Source organism: Salmo salar, chromosome 03 (assembly GCF_965601325.2).
Source record: "Salmo salar chromosome 03, fSalSal1, whole genome shotgun sequence".
Taxonomy (NCBI): domain Eukaryota; kingdom Metazoa; phylum Chordata; class Actinopteri; order Salmoniformes; family Salmonidae; genus Salmo; species Salmo salar.
In genome coordinates, this window is record NC_138293.1 from 61,865,711 (window position 1) to 61,885,000 (window position 19,290).

Genomic DNA, 19,290 nt, shown 5'->3' on the forward strand with positions numbered 1-19,290 from the left:
CTTAACCCTCCAGTTCCTACTTCATACAGTTTCACTTTCCATCCATGTTTTGAACAACATGCAAGTGAAGCACGTCCACGTCTTTGGTGCGAGACGAGAGATATGAGAGGCTTCTAAGAAGGTACGGTAAGGATATTTGCGTTGATATCATTGTGAAAAAAGGCAATGCCTTGAAGAGCTCTACTTTGAGGTCATTTTAGATTGTGTCGTTGGATTTGTGCACTTCCTTGAAGTTTCATTTTCTGTCTCCGTAGTCAGCACACTTACCCATTCCTTGGATTTTCACAGATGTTGTGACCTGATGGTCAAAGTGATCGTTTCTTTTATAGAGCGGGAAGGGAATGGATAACTATGCGCACTCATCTAGCATTTATTTCTGAAACAGTGGATGAAAGTGATTTGACGCATACTGTGCCTACTACTGGTCGATTGCTCTTTGTGGACTCCATTTGAACCTCAAGCAGTCAGTGCGCATGTCATGTGAACAGTTCGCACATCTCTCTTTACAGTATAGTATCAACATCAACGGTATCTCAAGCTGTTTCCATAGCATTGACCAACGTTGACACAGCAGTTTAATAAAACGACGTTTATGTTGATGAAGTTTCGTGGCAACGTCCAGCAGAGGGTGTAATTTGATCAAATATCCAGATAACCCCCACCCAAAAAATCTTATGTTGGCCTATTATATGGCAATGACAAATTTATTGACAATTTATGGTCAGTGGTTATGGTTGAAGGGAGACTTGGCTTGGTATACTCACCTACATATTCCTCCTGTATGTCAGTAACCCGGTTTTGCCCAGCAGATGGCGGAGCAGTGCAGGACAGTAAGGGTGAGTGGCCTGCCCACTGATATAAAGGAGGACCGGCTGACAGACAAGCTGTACATCTACTTCCTGAGGGCCAGGAATGGAGGAGGGGAAATAGCACATGTCACCATTGTCAAGGCAACACCCGGCTCTGCCCTCATCACCTTTGAGGACATTGGAGGTCAGTAGGTGTGTGTGTGTGTGTGTGTGTGTGTGTGTGTGTGTGTGTGTGTGTGTGTGTGTGTGTGTGTATAATGTATCTGAGGCTCCTGGGAGGGGAGGGCTGGTGGGGTGCGTAGGGGATGGAATGGAATGTGAATGATGAATTGGTAGAGAGAAGAGATCTGGAGACTTGATGGTGATAAATTGACTATTTCACCATAATGTAGAGGCATAAAGTAACAACAAGAGTACATTGCTGCCACTGCTAAGTTCCTTATCAATAGATTTCCATCTGGCTCGTTGACCATGGCCACTTTTTTTAAACTTCATTTTGCATCCATTTGCAAATTAACTGTGAAATGCAAGGTATTATGCTTCATGTCCTGTCACCATCGATTAACTGTGAGCTCGGGTGTTGGCATACATTTCAAGAAGAGACCAGGGGCAGAAGTGCTTAGTAAGGGTCTTTCTCTGACTGAGATTGATTTAGCTCTTGTACTCTGGTGACCCCGCACAGTGGCAAGGAGCGTGCTTCAACATGGCCGACACATTCTGAAGGTGGACGGGAAGAAGTATGAACTCACCTTGAGTGAACCTCACAAAGACCTGGACCCAAATAAGGTATGTTGTTGACACAATATTGGGAAAAAGTGACAGATTTTGCTTAGACTTACATGTTCTCCCTCTTTTTCCCCCTCTCTCTCTCCCATTCAGGTCATCTTGAGCATGTCTGTTACTGTGGACTACAGCCAGCTACCTGGAGGAAAGGCAGCATTGACCAGCCTTGACAGGAGTCATGATGTCCAGATCCACTATAACAACCCAGAGCAGGTCTGCACCTTGCAGGGCCTCTACTCCCAGGTCCAGGCTGCACTGGCCCAAATACTGGGGCTCCCTGGGGCCCTGGCCTCCACAGATACACCCCCACCTGGGGCCAATGGTGTTCTGGGAGTCCTTACTAGAGGCACTAGGGGCCAAGCGAAGAGGACTCATACCCAGGAGGCAGCAGACCATCACAGGAGAGGCGATGAGCAGAGTGATCTAGGCTCAGGCCCACATAGGGACTTTACGTCTGGAGGTCAGGGCTGGGAGGGGGAGGGGACAGCCCAGGCAGAGGTGGGTGCTGTGGGTCTGCGTCTTTCTGAGGAACCCCCCATGGTGGAAGAGGACCTCTCCCTGATCATGGATGCAGACTTGTTCCACTACCTGCAGTGGCACTGTGGAGGGGAGTACCAGGAGATCCTCACCCAGCATGGGGTAGAGGTGGTGGACGTGACCGCTGAGGGGCTGACCACCCTGTTCCTACAGAAAATACCCGGGGTGGGGGGCAATGGGCAGGAGCGTCTGAGTGGGGCTCGTGGGGACCTGAGCCGGCTCTACCAGGAGAACGAGGCCAGGCTCCGGCGAGCCCAGCTGCCCAAGAGTGTCCTCTCTCCCAGCGGAGGCCTGTCCAGGGCCATGGAGGGCCTGCGGGTCAGACTGCCCAAGCTGCTGCTCAGTGAGGATGACAGGAACATCTACATAGTTGGCAACAGCAGCGATGTGTCCGAAGCCAAACAGTTCCTCCTCCTGGGGGAGAGAGAGGAGGCGGTGGAGGATGTAGCCAGCTTGTTACGATCTCCCTCATCCACATCTGGTTCCTCCAAGCCAGAGGAAGAGGAGAGACTCACACCCACTCTCTCCTCCACAGCAGGAACAGCCCTGGACGCCAGGGTAGATAAGCTGCTGAAGCAATATGAGACAGAGAGGAGGACGGAGGGGGCCCGAGTGTATAAGTTTGCCCCCCGCTTCAAGGCATTAGGTCCGGCTGGGCTAGGGACCAGACCTAGGGACACAGTGATGGTAGGGGACACATCTCCAAGTGTACGACCAGGTCTTGGACCCATGTTAGGCCATGACCTGTTTGGCTCAGACAGAGCAGGGTCAGGTGTTGGGGGACTCTACAGGCCAGGTACACAGGGTAGTGGAGAGGATATCCTGTTTAAGAGAGGTGACCCCCTGTTCACCCCTTCCTCTATGGAGAATGGACTCTTCCTGAGCTCATCACCAACAGACCTTGGGCAGCAGGGTGAGACAGCCCCATTCACCTCAACTCTGAACACCTTGTCAGGGGGCACCACCATCTCAACCTCCGGGTCAGGGTCCACCCTAAAGCGGGCCAGTAGTTTCTCGGGTCGGACCAGGTCCAAGGTCCAGGACCCAGGACAGAGTGAGGCTGAGAAAGCCACAACCAGAGCCAGGCGGTCCAATAGCTTGGACAGGAGAAATGCCTACAGTGCAGAGCTAACCATTTCCATGGTGATATGGAATTACATGAAGGAGGCCTACGCCACCCGTATACAGGACATGACCTCTGACCTGCAGATGAGGGAGAGCCAATTAGACAAAAGCAGTGACATCACTGTCATCCTTAGGGGGGCGGAGTCATCTGTGGTGCACACCTGTCAGTTGGAGATGCAGAAGCTGGTTGCCATGGTGAAGACAGACTTCTGTTTGCAGGAGTTGCCTCTGGCTGAGTTAGGCGTGTCTGACCCAGCAGATGAGACTTTAGAGGTGTGCTGTGCTGAGGTGAGGCAACGGTTCAAGAAGGTCTCCATCCAGACAATGAGAGATAGTGTGTTTCTGATCGGCCCCAAGCACCTGTGCTCTCAAGTGGGTGCAGCACTGAGGGAGGTGTTCCCTGGGGAGACTGGCCAGAGGCGGGGACAAGAGGACTTCTCTGTCCCCTCTACCTCCACTTTGAATCAGTCCAGTCCATTTCAGGTGAATGGGTTCCAGAACTCCACACAGTTTCAGACCAATAGCCCTCAGCGGATGTCTGAGACTCAGAGAGGGGGAGAGGAGGGGCCTGGTGCCAACAGGGAGAAGAAAAACATCCAGAGGAGTGATTCTTCCAAGAGGACGAGGAACAGCGAATCAGAACACAAGAACACAGTTGTTAGCCAATCACCAGCGAGGAAAGACCCTGTCATAAAGGAGAAAGTGGAGAGGGGAGGGACCATGGAGGCAGACGGGAGCAAGACTGACACATTTCTCAGCCATTCAGCGATAGGCAACGGAGGAAGGCCGGGAGCAGTGAATGATGGCGATACCAGTCAAGACATGGTCGCGCCCCCAAAAGAAAGCAACCTGAGATCCGGAGTGACCCAGAAGGACAACAACAGACAGTCTAGTGGAGCAGAGAACCAGGAGAGGCCCAGGTCAGGGGGAGATCTGACACGTCACGGCCCGGGAAGGTCTAGTCTGTGTGGGGCACGGACACAGATCTGTGTGTGTGGGGAGAGTGGGGTGTCAGTGACGAGGACAGGGTGTGGGGTGACCCTGTGCCCACAGTGCCTTCTCAAAGCCCACGTCCAATGCAGGGTTTGCCCCAAGGCTGAGGTGGCAGTTCCAAAGGGCATCCAGGGTAACATGAGCTACTCTGAGATGCCCTTCAGCCTGCCAGGCCATGGCAGAGACGCCATCGTTAAGATCACCTACTGCATCCCAGATGGCATTCAGGGGGTAAGGGCAGGACTTCTCTACCAGGCTATCTGATGGGCCAATTACTGTTGACATTTTAAATGTGTCATGTCATTCATATGTTATTTTTTTCAACTGTCCAAATGCACTCTTGGCATTATTAAATCAGCGTATATTCAAATGTTAAGTTTAAGTATCCCTTGTCAGTAATTGCTTGCTTTGCATTTCTAAGTTCTGTCATGTTTAACTCCTAACACTGTCTGGTGGCTATCACAATCTGGAGCACACCCCCACTATCTGCCACCTGTCCCTCTCTTGTTGTAGGAGGGCCATCCCTCGCCTGGCTCTGCGTTTCGGGGAGGAGTATTTGAGGCCTACCTTCCCCTATGTGAGAGGACCAGGATACTCCTACCGCGGCTGGAGAAAGCCTTCAGGCTAGGCCTCACCTTCACTGTGACGGGCAGGGAGCCAGGGGCCAGGGTCAGCTGGGACAGCATCCCCCACAAGACCAGCCTGCAGGGGGGCAAGTCTGGGTGAGTACTGGAGTCACTGTACCCATTAGTGGTTCTCGACTGAAATAGCAACAGTAAAGAGCAGAAAGTCGGGGGTCAATGTTATGTGCTGGCCGTTTTATTACCTAGTGTGTGTCCCAAATGCCACCCTATTCCCTCTATATTGCACTACTTTTGGGAATATAGGTGCCATTTAAGGATGTAACCTATGTAAGAAAAGCCCTATAGAGCTCTGGTCAAAAGCAGTGCACTATGTAGGATTAGGGTGCCATTTGAGATATACGCCATAATGTAATTTTGTGTCCACACAGGAATGGTTATCCAGACTCCACCTATCTGAGTCGCCTGTCTGAAGTACTGAGGGCTCATGGGATTGAGGAGGCCCCTGCCAAGTCTCAAGACACAAACAAAACCTGACAAGGATAGTCTTTTCTGTGTTTTTATGAAGGTGTTTGTGTCTATCCAGTGTTTAATCTGTACGCTACTGTCTTTTGCACTGTGTCCCTAGACTCCCTAGAAATCTTGTGTGCGTCTGTATAGTAATAAGCCAATGAGAGAAGTTCTTTTGGTTCTTAGTTTTATAGTTGTACTGTTGTTCATGCTTAAATCAGGACCAATTGATTTCCACAGATATTTTATGGATGATAGTGACAGGATATACTGAAAAGTGTTTGAACGACTATTTGAATTGGACCGATACTAGTCCTGGCAGCTATTGTTTATTTGATCTGTACTGTGCTTTGAATCTCTAGAGATTTCTGACAGTAAACATTCCTGTCTTTATCTTACTGTGACCGCGTACCGTCCATATCTTTTCCGTACTCCCACAGCTGACTTCATTCACAGTCATTATGTAAACACACTCAAAACATGAGCCATAAAATATCAAGTAATTGCAGTTCAATATTGTTTCCTCCCAGTGAAATCCTAATAACACAGTAACAAAGCCACAGCTCCAGGTCAAATCTTTTTTTGTCCCCGTTATGCTTTTTTATTAGTCCTGGAAAACATGTAAGGCATATGGTAACATTACACATTGAAGCATTACAAGCTCTAGAGCCCATACTGTGGACAGCATGGCACCACGTACGCAGTAAAATCCAGTCAAGCACAGAAGCAGCATCAATTCAAAGGGTTTAAAAAACAAAGTGGAGACAACTTGATAGAAGGAACGAAAACAACACTATAGACAGAAGGAGAGAAGGAACGAAAACCGAGCAAACAAATCAACGTGTAGGTAGAATAGCTGTCTCACAGTAAACCGTGTGTGGAAACTGAGCTGTCTGGACGGGAAAGTGACAATGGACCTGTTTTTCTGAAACTTTCCCATGGACGGGTTCATGTGCATCTTGTTATGAGGCTGACTTGACAATGCCAGATGAGGGAAGAGGAGGGGGAATGGGAGCGGGTACGGGTGCAGTGAGGAGAGGCGAGGGGGAATGGGAGCGGGTATGGGTGCAGTGAGGAGAGGGGGGGTGGGAGCAGGTATAGGTGCAGGGATTTGGCTGCTGTTGGCACCGTGATGATAAGGGTGGAAAGGGACTCCCTCTGCACAGAGCCACTACTGAACTATACAGTGGAAGGAATAGTGAACTATACACACGTGCCTTTTTTCCCCGGGTCACCTACACACAGATCCTAGTGGACTATACACATCGTAACAAACCTAGCCAAACGCACCAGACACTCACAGCATTTCTACAGAGTCGGGGAATATGTCGGTAGTTGGCACATGGCAACAGTTTTTAGTGATTGCTAATGAAGAGCCAGAGACAGCCAGAAGCGGCTGGGTTGTTTTCTGTTAGGGAAGGGGGTGTGTGGGGGGGTGGATGGGTGGGGGCTGTACGCCTCTGGATGTGGTAATAATCTCCAGACTGGGATTATCTTTCTAACTAGGAATACACTCCACCAAGCACTGCGATTGACATAAGACTGGAAAGGAGAACGATATAGCGTGTGTGAGAGAGAAAAACAAAGACAAACAAGTGTACTCAAAGGCAGTCATTTCTGATCAAGAGTAAGGGAAGCTGTTTGGAATGACCTGTGAGAAACCATGTGAAACAGTGATATTACTACTGCCAATCAAAGGAAACCCCTTTTTTACTCCCAAGAAACAATCAGCACGTTATCTCGAACAATATAGCTGGGCGCTGTGATGTTTTCCAATGCATGAAATGCCTTAGTTTCTTGAAGGATCATCTCTGGTTTTAGAGCTCTTGCATAAGAATGTGTGTCTGGCTGGAAAAGCAATTCAAGCTGATTTACAACGTAGATTCACCAAGCTGGAAAAGCAATCGGGCGCTAGGGGTTGGGAGGAGTGGGTTAGGGCTCAGGCACAGCCAACATCAGATTCATCCTGTCCTCTCTGACACCCAGTTACACCCCACGCCCTAGCCACTCACTACACCCACCCACCCGTGTGCTGCAGCTGAGTTCATCTAAGAGACCTTTTGGTTCTATCAAATAGGAAGAAAAACATTGAATCAAATGACATATAATCTCTGCACCATTGGATGCATGCAATTTAGTTCCAGATGTTAATGTGATGTGTGCGTATGGTGTGATGAGTGTGTGTATGGAGAGGGAAGAGGGCGGGGCTTTGGCTAACTGATAATTGACTAGAACCAAAGTGCTCTTGAGGTGCAATAGAGGATAGTGGATTGTCTAAGACCAACAGGCTGTATGTGAACTGGGATCGGCTTTAGGGCGGATATGTTGCGTCTGGGACAGATCTAGAGCTGCGTTTCTATCTGTGCAGCTGTGCCATATGGCCTCGCTATGACATCCCCTACACATCTGCTAACTCACTCTCTCTCTCTCATCCCATACAAACCATTTGGAATCAGGCTAAGAGAAACAGGAAACCGGAGTAGGGTGGTGTTCACAAAGCTAAACTAGAGAGAGGTGGATGAAAGAAATGCTCCGTGATTCAATGATTCGCCTGGTCATGTATATTTTTGAATGGATCTGTTTTATTTATCTTTTTAGTTTTTTTGGTTGCAATTCTAAGAAGATTTTTAGTTTGTTTGCTTTGCTGTGCAGCCTAATCGTCCATGCACCTTGTCCATTCACTGTTATGGAGATTATATGGTATGGTTGTAAACGCATAGGCCTGTTGACTGACGTGGGATCAGTTTGTTGTAGTAGATGTCTGAGGCCTGATAATACTCTTAACACATTCCGCCGATCTGAGATTAGCACAGTGAGGAGTTTGGATATGGATGGGAAGTGCCTCTCAACGAGGTAGTGTGTCTGTGTGTGTATGTGTGTGTGTGTGTTTTAGGATTGAGGCATGAGAGCAAGACCCCAACCAATCAAAAACAACTAGAACCTTTTGTAAACTGTAGCAAAATTCTATCAGCACCCATAAGCATTTGGGACAGAAATCATACACAGATTGTTTTTGCTTTTCTACAAGGTCATAGGAAAAGTACCCAGAAACGTTTTTTCTTCTTCTCTTTTTCATTGAATGCACCGTTGTAGTCAAGGCATTGACAGAGGAGTACATACAGTTTGGCACAAAGGGTCAGGCCCAACAGAAAGGCTCATCACATTGAAAAGGAATGTAGTTAGGCAGGTCCCTGCGTAAAGAGTATGAACTTTGAACTTTAAACCCCTTGGAAAACAAAACAAAAAAAACATCGGTCAAACCCCCTCCAAAAATAACATATTAAGTAAAACATCCTTTTACTGAAGCATTAGCTTCTCACATGGCATTCAGAGAACAGAAGCACCGTCCACAGGTTCACAGAAGGAGCCCAGCAGATCAGAAAAGAACACTAACCAGAGCCTGACAGAACACAGTCACTCCCCACACCGGCATGGCACTCACACTCAGTCCCAGGCCCACTGCTGTCCCCGCTACACCGGGTTGTCACTTTCACAGCCCTGGATGAATGAATGGTTTCATTTGAGCTGCCAACCAGGAGAAGCTGGCAGAAGGTAGAGGAGGAGATGAGTGTTTGTGTTTTGAGTGCATGCAAAAATGTCACTTCCACTGTACTTCCAGTGAGCTTCAGCAGATACAGTATGGTCTCTTTGAGTGGGGAAGGAGCGGAGCGGATTCAGAGCCAGCGGGACTGGAGTGGGACTGCCATGCCTGGAAGTGCATTAAAATCAGCGAGCAGAGTGCAAAATACTTATACCAATTGTCCTCTTAACATTGGCCTCATCAGAGAAGGGGAGGAGAGAGAGAAAGAGAGAGAGAAACAAAGGATTAGAGCTAGACAGCTGTGAAGCAGATAAAGAGTGCAAGGAAGGGGAGGTTGTAATGGGGTTGAGGAGGTGGGTCTTTTTTTAACCTGACAAACGACCTGAGGACACACACATCTTCACACACAATGACTGACACACAACATGAGGGAGGCCACTCATGCTAACACAACAACTTCTTGACAAAGTCACTAGTCACTATCTGAGACTCTTCACAGACAGGCAGGCAGACAGACAAGTGTGTAAAGAGCATGGATTCTCACATATTTCTAAATCGATAGTATGGTGGGGTGTTTTTGAAGTCCGTACTGCAGGACTCCTGCACATAACAGGTTTAGCTTCCATCCATGGTTTATTATAGGCAATTCATCTCTGACGTAAGAATGAATATCAGATTAATTCAATATAATTTAGAGGAGGATGAAAACAAAACCCTGCTTTATTGATACAAAGGAGTCGCCTATAATCAACTTCTGAAAACCAGTCTTGCTGTTCTAAATTATGTCCACAAGGGGCAGCAGTGCATTCGTATGGGAGAGGCCAACTACTGATTGTGGCCCTAGGTGTGCCACCACCACACAGACTATATGGGATTTGAATGTCCTCATAATATACCGATACAAATATAAATATTTCCGGAGTGTAGAAACTAGGATGTTAGCCTGATTTTACAGCGCTGTACTACAGCTTTAATACTAAAGCCGAGGTTTCATTACACAATTTACTGCTCACTCACACACTCACTCTAGATAGACCGAGAAATAGACCAGAGCGCCATCTATGACGAGCCTGGTGCCTGTTGCTATGCCGACCACAGAGACAGAGAGAGAGAGAGAGAGAAAGAGAGAGATGGAGAGAAAGGAGAAGGGGGAGGGACGGGTGAGAATGCACAGCACCAGGAGTTTTTTAACCCTTCTAAACTCCCCTGTTCCAGATCAGGGTGAACGACAGGCAAGCGGTCACTGTGAAAGGAGTGGAATGCCATGGAACGTCAGGGGAGGAATAGGGTCTGATATCAAGGAACTGGGCGGCATTCAACTCTATCTTACTCCGTTCACGTCTTAGTGTCTCTACACAACACTGCCTCTTTGAACACATCGTCCTGTGTGTGTGTTTGTGTTTGTGCGCCTTGTTTGAAGAGAGACAATTTTCTCTCCTAATTGGCACTGTGCACTGCTTGCCAACAGTTGGTTCATTAGAAACATCAGTGACTACAGAGCACCAAAACTAAGCCCTGATTTCTCCCTCCCTATTTAATACTGGACCAAATGGCTCATTAATTCTCTGTCTGGAGCTTCATCCTGTCACACGCTATTGTCTGGTCTCTAGTGCGTCACCTCTAGGATTATGGGATATGTAGTGTGGGCTCAGCTGTGAGGGCGGAGCTGTGTGATACTAGAAGTGCCATGGCATTTAAGGGATGTGCCGCTAACCTTTCTTTATGTACTTAAATAAAGAGTGGGTAGTGGTGATTGACAGGGGAGTTCTGTAACCACTGGCTTTGGAGTCAAGCATCACACAGCCATGCAAACATCTCCAGGCAAGCTGACAGCCAATCACAGACAAGCAAACACTGACTGACTCATGCACAGTGACATAACAAAACACTGGACCGTATGTGAGATGGTGGGTGGGTGTGGGTCTGTCTGTCTGTCTGTCTGTCTGTCTGTCTGTCTGTCTGTCTGTCTGTCTGTCTGTCTGTCTGTCTGTCTGTCTGTCTGTCTGTCTGTCTGTCTGTCTGTCTGTCTGTCTGTCTGTCTGTCTGTCTGTCTGTCTGTCTGTCTGTCTGTCTGTCTGTCTGAGGGTTTATACCATAGGGAGAGGGGGAGGGTAGGGGGAACTCAATAGAGGGTGAGGGGAGAAAGGAGAGGTGACAGGTGGAAGTCAGCGCAGGGCAATCTAGCATAGTGGGAGTCGACATGGAGGGAGGAGGGGCACTGTGTGAGTTGGAACAGGTCGAATTATCGTTGTCAAGGCAACGGTGATGCACCCCAGGCCTGGGAATTACACCCACACCGTCCCTCTGTGTCTCTCTCTCTCTCTCTCTGACTCTCTCTCTGGGGTCTCAACAGGCAACACCTTCAGACTGTTATGACATGAGTCAAAGGAGAGCGTATTGTAGTGGTCATTTTCCCATGGTGGCGAGGTGAGGCCTGGAGCTGTTTTGTGAGCCCGGCTATCATTAAGGTGCACTGGGATGAGGGAGCGTGAGGGATTCAGAAATAAAGTGACCTTTGCTTGAGTGGGGGAGGAGAGAGAGGGGAGGAGGGGGAGGGGAGGGTAAAGGCCCAGGCCTGAGTAGTCGCTGTCAGAGTGGACTGGGAAGGGGTCTGAGAGATGATGGTAGGGATGACAGATTGACTGCTGTGCAATGTATCTATAAAGCCCACCCCCATCCCCCGCTCTCCCAAGTCCAACCCACACACACCACACCTCCCTTTCCCTTTCCCTCCCTCACCACATTTCCCCTGCCCTGTCACCCCCTCCCAAACCAAACCCCTGCTCCCAGGACAAGAGCTCCCCTATGGTCTGCCTGCCTGACTATCCATCCATCCATCCATCCATCCATCAATCCCTCACTCTCACTTCTCCTCTTTCTTGGGCTCTTCCTTCTTCTCCTCTTTCTTCTCCTCATTTTTTTCCTCGTTTTTCTCCTCCTTCTTCGGCTCTTCCTTCTTCTTCTCTTCTTTCTTGTCCTCCTTCTTGGAGTCATCCTTCTTCTTGTCGTCTTTCTTCTTGTCCTCCTTTTTCTTGTCCTCCTTCTTGTCCTCTTTCTTAGGCTCCTCTTTCTTCTCCTCCTCTGGCATAGGCTCGGTGATGAGGATCACCTTGCCGATGTTGTTTCTCTCCTGCATTCTCCGCATGGCATCGCCCACCTGGATAGAGAAGCAGAGGCAGAGAGAGAGACATGAACGAATGAATGATGGAGAGGGGGAGGGAGAGTAGATATCCATCTATCATCATGTGTCCAGGACTGTTGGTTTGTCTTTCACACAAATATGCATACATAACCACATAAAACACACACACACACACACACACACACACACACACACACACACACACACACACGCACACACACACACACACACACACACACACACACACACACACACACACACACACACACACACACTAAATTGCTCTCCAAACCCATAGAAGACGATGATGCCAGGCACCGCAAGCATACATTTCCCAGTCTATCACTCCTTAAACATAAACTATAGGCAAGTATCAGAATATAGGAGAGTGAAGGTTGTACAACCTTAAGTGGGAGGATGTATTAATAACTGAGAGAGAGGGAGAAAGATGGAGAGGGAGAGATCGTGTAAACGTGAGCCTAAGTCAGTGCTTGATAGACAGAAAGCAAGAGCAAAAGCTTTAGATGGAGAATCATGTAGATCGAGAGAAAGAACGAAGAAAAACCGGTGGAATTATGAATCGGTATTCTGTGTTTAAAAAATCAAATACATTGCTAAATTCTACATTTATTTTCATTTGAAAGTACTACAGTTTAAAACTGTCTATGTCGTCCCCATATGTTTAATTAAACCACAGGATAGATAACACGTAGGGGACTCATTGAGAGCTGGACTATGCATTGATCATGTCACATTACCATCATTGACTGACTGGTTCCTAGGTGCCTGTCACAGTGTCACGTCAGAGGCCGGTCCCCAGGGTTGTGCCACAGCCAGGATTGATTGACCCATAGGCTTCTTCCTGTCCTGCCTACCTGTCAATCATAGTGACAAAGGGGCGGATCCTAGACAGGCCAGTCCTACCCTATATCGACCGCTTGGCTCTGCCTAATGTCTGCGTCTGTCTCTCCATCAGAGGAGGCTGGTGGGAGGAGCTATAGGAGGACAGGCTCTGTCTAATGGCTGGAATGGAATTAATGGAACAGAGTCAAACATGCTTTCCATGTGTTTGATGTGTTTGATACCGTTTCATTTAATCCATTCCAGCCATTACAATGAGCCCCTCCTCCTAAAGCTCCTCCTACCAGCCTCCTCTGCTCTCCACCCCTCCCTTCTACCCCCACCCACTCCAGCCCGCGCAGGAAGGCAGGCAGGCAGACCACCTAACGACCAATGCCATGGCAACAGAGGGCCATCTCCTAGCAACCCAAAGCCTTGTCAAAGCTTGGCCCTGAGATACATATACACACACACACACAGGCATGGAAGAGGGGGAGTCATGTCGGAGTTAAGGAGGGAGAGGAAGAGAGGGAGGGAGCAACTGGTGATATTCAGATGGACAGAACGCTTAAAGATGCAGTCCGGGATCTTAAGCACTTACAAATTTGTAACATATTGTACGAATTGGAATAAATTGGAATTGGAATTAAAGATGGCACCGAAGAACATGGCTGACGTTTTACATTCTCCCAACCAATTGTGCTACTTTGTTATTGTTTTTGCGTTTTGTGTAATTTTTTTACTTATTGTGTACATAATGTTGCTGCTACCGTCTGTTATGAGCGAAAATAACTTCTGGACATCAGAAAAGCGATTACTCACCGTGGACTGGAGGAAACTTTTTATTTTAACTTCATTAGGGTAGGGGGCACTATTTTCACCTCCGGATGAAAAGCGTGCCCAAAGTAAACTTCCTGCTACTCAGGCCCAGAACCTAGGATATGCATATAATTGGTAGATTTGGATAGAAAACACTCTAAAGTTTCCAAACCTGTTAAACCTGTTAGGGCTAGGGGGCAGTATTGACACGGCTGGATAAAAAACATACCCGATTTAATCTGGTTACCACTCCTACCCAGTAACTAGAATATGCATATACTTATTACATATGGATAGAAACACCCTAAAGTTTCTAAAACTGTTTGAATGGTGTCTGTGAGTATAACAGAACTCAAATGGCAGGTCAAAACCTGAGAGATTCCTTTACAGGAAGTGGCCTGTCTGACCATTTCTTGAACTTCTTTTCCATCTCTATCTTTTACTAAGGATCTCTGCTCTAACGTGACACTTCCCACGTCTTCCATAGGCTCTCAGAGCCCGGGAAAAAACAGAATGTCGTCATTCCAGCCCCAGGCTGAAACACATTATCGCCTTTCTCAAGTGGCCGATCAAGGGACTCTGGGCTTATGCGCGTGACCCGACCGCCCCCGCCTTTGTGATTTTTTCCTCTGTTTGCCGAAAAGGAGATTCCCTGTCGGAATATTATCGCTTTTCTACGAGAAAAATGGCGTAAAAATTGATTTTAAACAGCGGTTGACATGCTTCGAAGTACGGTAATGGAATATTTAGAATTTTATTGTCACGAATTGCGCCATGCGCGCAACACTTCTTTACCATTTCGGATAGTGTCTGGAACGCACGAACAAAACGCCGCTATTCGGATATAACGATGGATTATTTTGGACCAAACCAACATTTGTTATTGAAGTAGCAGTCCTGGGTGTGCATTCTGACGAAGACAACAAAAGGTAATCAAACTTTTATAATAGTAAATATGATTATGGTGAGTGCTAAACTTGCCGGGTGTCTAAATAGCGAGCCCGTGATGCCTGGGCTATGTACTTAGAATATTGCAAAATGTGCTTTCACCAAAAAGCTATTTTAAAATCGGACATATCGAGTGCATAGAGGAGGTCTGTATCTATAATTCTTAAAATAATTGTTATGCTTTTTGTGAACGTTTATCGTGAGTAATTTAGTAAAATGTTAGCGAATTCCCCGGAAGTTTGCGGGGGGTATGCTAGTTCTGAACGTCACATGCTAATGTAAAAAGCTGGTTTTTGATATAAATATGAACTTGATTGAACAAAACATGCATGTATTGTATAACATAATGTCCTAGGGTTGTCATCTGATGAAGATCATCAAAGGTGAGTGCTGCATTTAGCTGTCTTCTGGGTTTTGGTGACATTATATGCTGGCTTGAAAAATGGGTGTCTGATTATTTCTGGCTTGGTACTCTGCTGACATAATCTAATGTTTTGCTTTCGTTGTAAAGCCTTTTTGAAATCGGACAGTGTGGTTAGATTAACGAGAGTCTAACCACAAGCGTCCCACCTAGCCCATAGAGGTTAAAATAATGTCTGTGAGTATAACAGAACTGATATGGCAGGCGAAAACCTGAGAAAAATCCATCCAGGAAGTGGGATTTTTAAATTTTTGTGGTTTTCTATTGAATGCCATTACAGTATCCATTGACTTAGGACTCAAATTGCACTTCCTATGGCTTCCACTAGATGTCAACAGTCTTTAGAAATTGTTTCAGGCTTGTATTCTGAAAAATGAGGGAGTAAGACCAGTCTGAATGAGTGGACCCTGCAGTGTCCCAGAGGTTTTTCATGCGCACGACCGAGAGCACGCCTTTCTTGTTTTCCTTTTATATTGACAAAGCTTTTGTCCGGTTGAAATGTTATTGATTATTATGACTAAAAACAACCTAAGGATTGATTATAAACATCGTTTGACATGTTTCTACGAACTTTACTGATACTTTTCGGATTTTTCATCTGTCTGTTGTGACTGCCTTTGAGCCTGTGGATTACTGAACAAAACGCGAACAAAACAGAGGTTTTTGGATATAAAGAGGGACTTTATCGAACAAAACAAACATTTATTGAGTAAATGGGAGTCTTGTGAGTGCAACCATATGAAGTTCATGAAAGGTAAGTGATTAGTTTTATCACTATTTCTGACTTGTGTAACTCCTCTAATTGGCTGGTAACTGTTTGTAATGATTTGTCTGCTGGGCGCTGTTCTCAGGTAATCGGATGGTATGCTTTCGCCGTAAAGCCTTTTTGAAATCTGACACCGTGGTTGGATAAACAAGAAGTTAATCTTTAAACCGATGTATAACACTTGTATGTTTTATGAATTTTTATAATGAGTATTTCTGTTTTTGAATTTGGCGCTCTGCAATTTCACTGGATGTTGGCCAGGTGGGACGTTAGCGTCCCACACCCCCTAGAGAGGTTAATGAGTCTGATGAGAAGGATATCCTGCTTTCACTGGAACAGGCCCAGATCCACACCTTTTGCTTGAAGAAAAGCTGCCGGAAAAGGGGCCGCAGATCGGGCACCCTTCTGAGAATCCGGAGGCGAGTGAGTAAACTCCCACTGCCTGCCATTCTTCTTGCTAACGTGCAATCATTGGAAAATAACATTGATGACCTACGATTAAGATTACCCTACCAACGGGACATTAAAAACTGTAACATCTTATGTTTCACTGAGACGTGGCTGAACAACGATACGGACAGTATAGAGCTAGCGGGATTTTCCATGCACCGGCAGAACAGAGAAGCTACCTCTGGTAAGACGAGGGGTGGGGGTGTGTGTCTTTTTGTCAATAACAGCTGGTGCACAGTATTGCTCAGTTCTAACACATTTTTACCAGCATGTCACATGTGCAACCAGGGAACCATAAATCCTAGACCACCTTTACTCCACACAAAGAGATGCATACAAAGCTCTCCCCCGCCCTCCCTTTGGCAAATCTGACCATAATTAGATCCTCCTGATTCCTTCTTACAATCAAAATCTAAAGCAGGAAGTACCAGTGACTCACTCAATACGGAAGTGGTCAGATGACACGGATGCTACACTACAGGACTGTTTTGCTAGCACAGACTGGAATATGTTCCGGGAATCATCCAATGGCATTGAGGAATACACCACCACAGTCATCGGCTTCATCAATAAGTACATCGATGACGTCGTCCCCACAGTGATTGTACGTACATATCCAAACCAGAAGCCATGGATTACAGGCAACATGCGCATCAAGCTAAAGGCTAGAGCTACTGCCTAATCCGGACGCTTATAAGAAATATGCCCTCAGACGAACCATCAAACAAGCAAAGCGTCAATACAGGATTAAGATTGAATCCTACTAAACTGGCTCTGATGCTCGTCGGATGTGGCAGGGCTTGAAAACTATTATGGACTACAAAGGGAAACCCAGACGCGAGCTGCCCAGTGACGCGAGCCTAACAGACGAGCTAAATGCCTTTTATGCTCGCTTCGAGGCAAGCAACACTGAAGCATGCACGAGAGCACCAGCTGTTCTGGATGACTGTGTGATAACGCTCTCTGTAGCTGATGTGAACAAAACCTTTAAACAGGTCAACATTCCCAATGCCGCTGGGCCAGACGGATTACGAGGACGTGTACTCAAAGCATGCGCGGACCAACTGTCAAGTGTCTTCACTGACATTTTCAACCTCTCCCTGAACGAGTCTGTAATACCTACATGTTTCAAGCAGACCACCATAGTCCCTGTGCCCAAGGAAGTGAAGGTAACCTGCCTAAATTATTACCGCCCCATGGCACTCACATCGGTAGCCATGAAGTGCTTTGAAAGGCTGGTCATGGCTCACATCAACAGCATCCTCCCAGATACCCTAGACCCACTCCAATTCGTGTACCATCCCAACAGATCCATAGATGACGCAATCTCAATTGCACTCCACACTGCCCTTTCTCACCTGGACAAAAGGAACACCTATGTGAGAATGCTGTTCATTGACTACAGCTCAGTGTTCAACACCATAGTGCCCACGAAGCTCATCACTAAGCTAAGGACTCTTGGACTAAACACCTCCCTCTGCAACTGGATCCTGGACTTCCTGATGGGCCACCCCCAGGTGGTAAGAGTAGGCAACAATACATCTGCCACGCTGATCCTTAACACTGGGGCCCCTCAGGGGTGTGTACTTAGTCCCCTCCTGTATTCCCTGTTCACCCACGACTGTGTGGCCAAACACGACTACACCACCATCATTAAGTTTGCAGACGACACAACAGTGGTAGGCCTAATCACCGACAACGATGAGACGGCCTATAGGGAGGAGGACAGAGAACTGGCAGTGTGGTGCCAGGACAACAACCTCTCCCTCAGTGTCAGCAAGACAAAGGAGCTGATCGTGGACTACAGGAAAAGGCAGGCCGAACAGGCCCCCATTAACATCGACGGGGCTGTATTGGAGCGAGTCGAGAGTTTCAAGTTCCTTGGTGTCCACATCACCAACAAACTATCATGGTCCAAACATACCAAGACAGTCGTGAAGAGGGCACGACAAAACCTTTTCCCCCTCAGGAGACTGAAAAGATTTGGCATGGGTCCCCAGATCCTCAAAAGGTTCAACAGCTGCACCATCGAGAGCATCCTGACCGGTTGCATCACCCCCTGGTATGGCAACTGCTCGGCATTTGACAGTAAGGTCCTACAGAGGGTAGTGCGAACGGCCCAGTACATCACTGGGGCCAAGCTTCCTGCCATCCAGGACCTATAAAATAGGCGGTGTCAGAGGAAAGCCCATAAAATTGTCAGAGACTCCAGTCACCCAAGTTATAGACTGTTTTCTCTGCTACCGCACAGCAAGCGGTACCGGAGCGCCAAGTCTAGGACCAAAAGGCTCCTCAACAGCTTCTACCCCCAAGCCTAAGACTGCTTTACAATTCATAAAATCGCCACTGGACAATTTACATTGACCCCTATCCCTCCCTTTTGTATAGTATTGCTACTCTGTGTTTGTTTGTTACCTGTGCATAGTCACTTCGCCCCCACCTACATGTACAGATTACCTCAACTAGCCTGTACCCCTGCACACTGACTCGGTACCGGTGCCCCCTGTATATAGCCTCGTTATTGTTATTGTTATTGTGTTACTTTTTATTATTACTTTTTATTTTTGTCTACTTGGTAAATATTTTCTTCTTCTTGAACTGCACTGTTGGTTAAGGGCTTGTAAGTAAGCATTTCATGGAAAAGTCTACACTTGTTGTATTCGGCGCATGTGACAAATAAAGTTTGATTTGATATGAATATATGAATTGGCCAAAAATTATATATATATATATATATATATATTTTTTATTTTTTTTTTTTTTTGTAAAATGTAAAATGGTAGTAACAATTGCGCACAATTTCCGGGGACCCATTTTGACCCGTGAGCACTACTTTCAAAACCTCTGGCTGATATTATACAAAAACTCTGGAACATCACTTTAATGAAAAACCTATGAAGGGGAGGAGGAGGAGGAGGAAGAGGAGGAGAGAGGACAGACTATGGAGGTGTGGTAATCAGGGGTGGATGTGTGAATGAAACCACAACGAGCCCAATTACTGAAGCAGCACTGTAATTGTTGTAAG

At 46.9% G+C, this 19,290-nt stretch overlaps 2 protein-coding genes across 4 annotated transcripts in view; one reads left to right on the forward strand and one right to left on the reverse strand.

The window, feature by feature from the left end:
- Window positions 1-5,737, forward strand: LOC106600992 (uncharacterized). Of its 3 annotated transcripts, none has more exons than XM_014192820.3 (6): window positions 1-121; window positions 810-993; window positions 1,492-1,595; window positions 1,689-4,478; window positions 4,761-4,969; window positions 5,260-5,737. In XM_014192820.3, the coding sequence occupies exons 2-6, from the start codon at window positions 810-812 to the stop codon at window positions 5,363-5,365; spliced, it is 3,393 nt and encodes a 1,130-aa protein (XP_014048295.1). In that variant the 5' UTR covers window positions 1-121; the 3' UTR covers window positions 5,366-5,737. The 3 variants fall into 3 exon arrangements, with proteins under 3 accessions (XP_014048295.1, XP_014048296.1, XP_014048298.1); XM_014192821.3 differs by having other exon boundaries at window positions 13-126; XM_014192823.3 differs by having other exon boundaries at window positions 18-121; window positions 789-993.
- Window positions 5,738-5,913: 176 nt separating this feature from the next.
- Window positions 5,914-19,290, reverse strand: part of LOC106600993 (NADPH-dependent quinone oxidoreductase VAT1) — a 41,681-nt gene continuing 28,304 nt past the window's right edge. The window contains exon 6 of the mRNA XM_014192825.3: window positions 5,914-12,036. Within this exon, the coding sequence (XP_014048300.3) occupies window positions 11,743-12,036 (294 nt within the window). The 3' untranslated portion in view covers window positions 5,914-11,742. The remainder of the gene's footprint in view (window positions 12,037-19,290) is intronic.

What these genes read in the sequence shown, in the direction of transcription:
- LOC106600992 (XM_014192820.3), top strand. Translation starts at nt 810, where the DNA reads ATGGCGGAGCAGTGCAGGACAGTAAGGGTGAGTGGCCTGCCCACTGAT. An exon ending in CACCTTTGAGGACATTGGAG is followed by an intron (nt 994 to 1,491) that starts GTCAGTAGGTGT and finishes GACCCCGCACAG; the next exon opens with TGGCAAGGAGCGTGCTTCAA. An exon ending in TCCCAGATGGCATTCAGGGG is followed by an intron (nt 4,479 to 4,760) that starts GTAAGGGCAGGA and finishes CTCTTGTTGTAG; the next exon opens with GAGGGCCATCCCTCGCCTGG.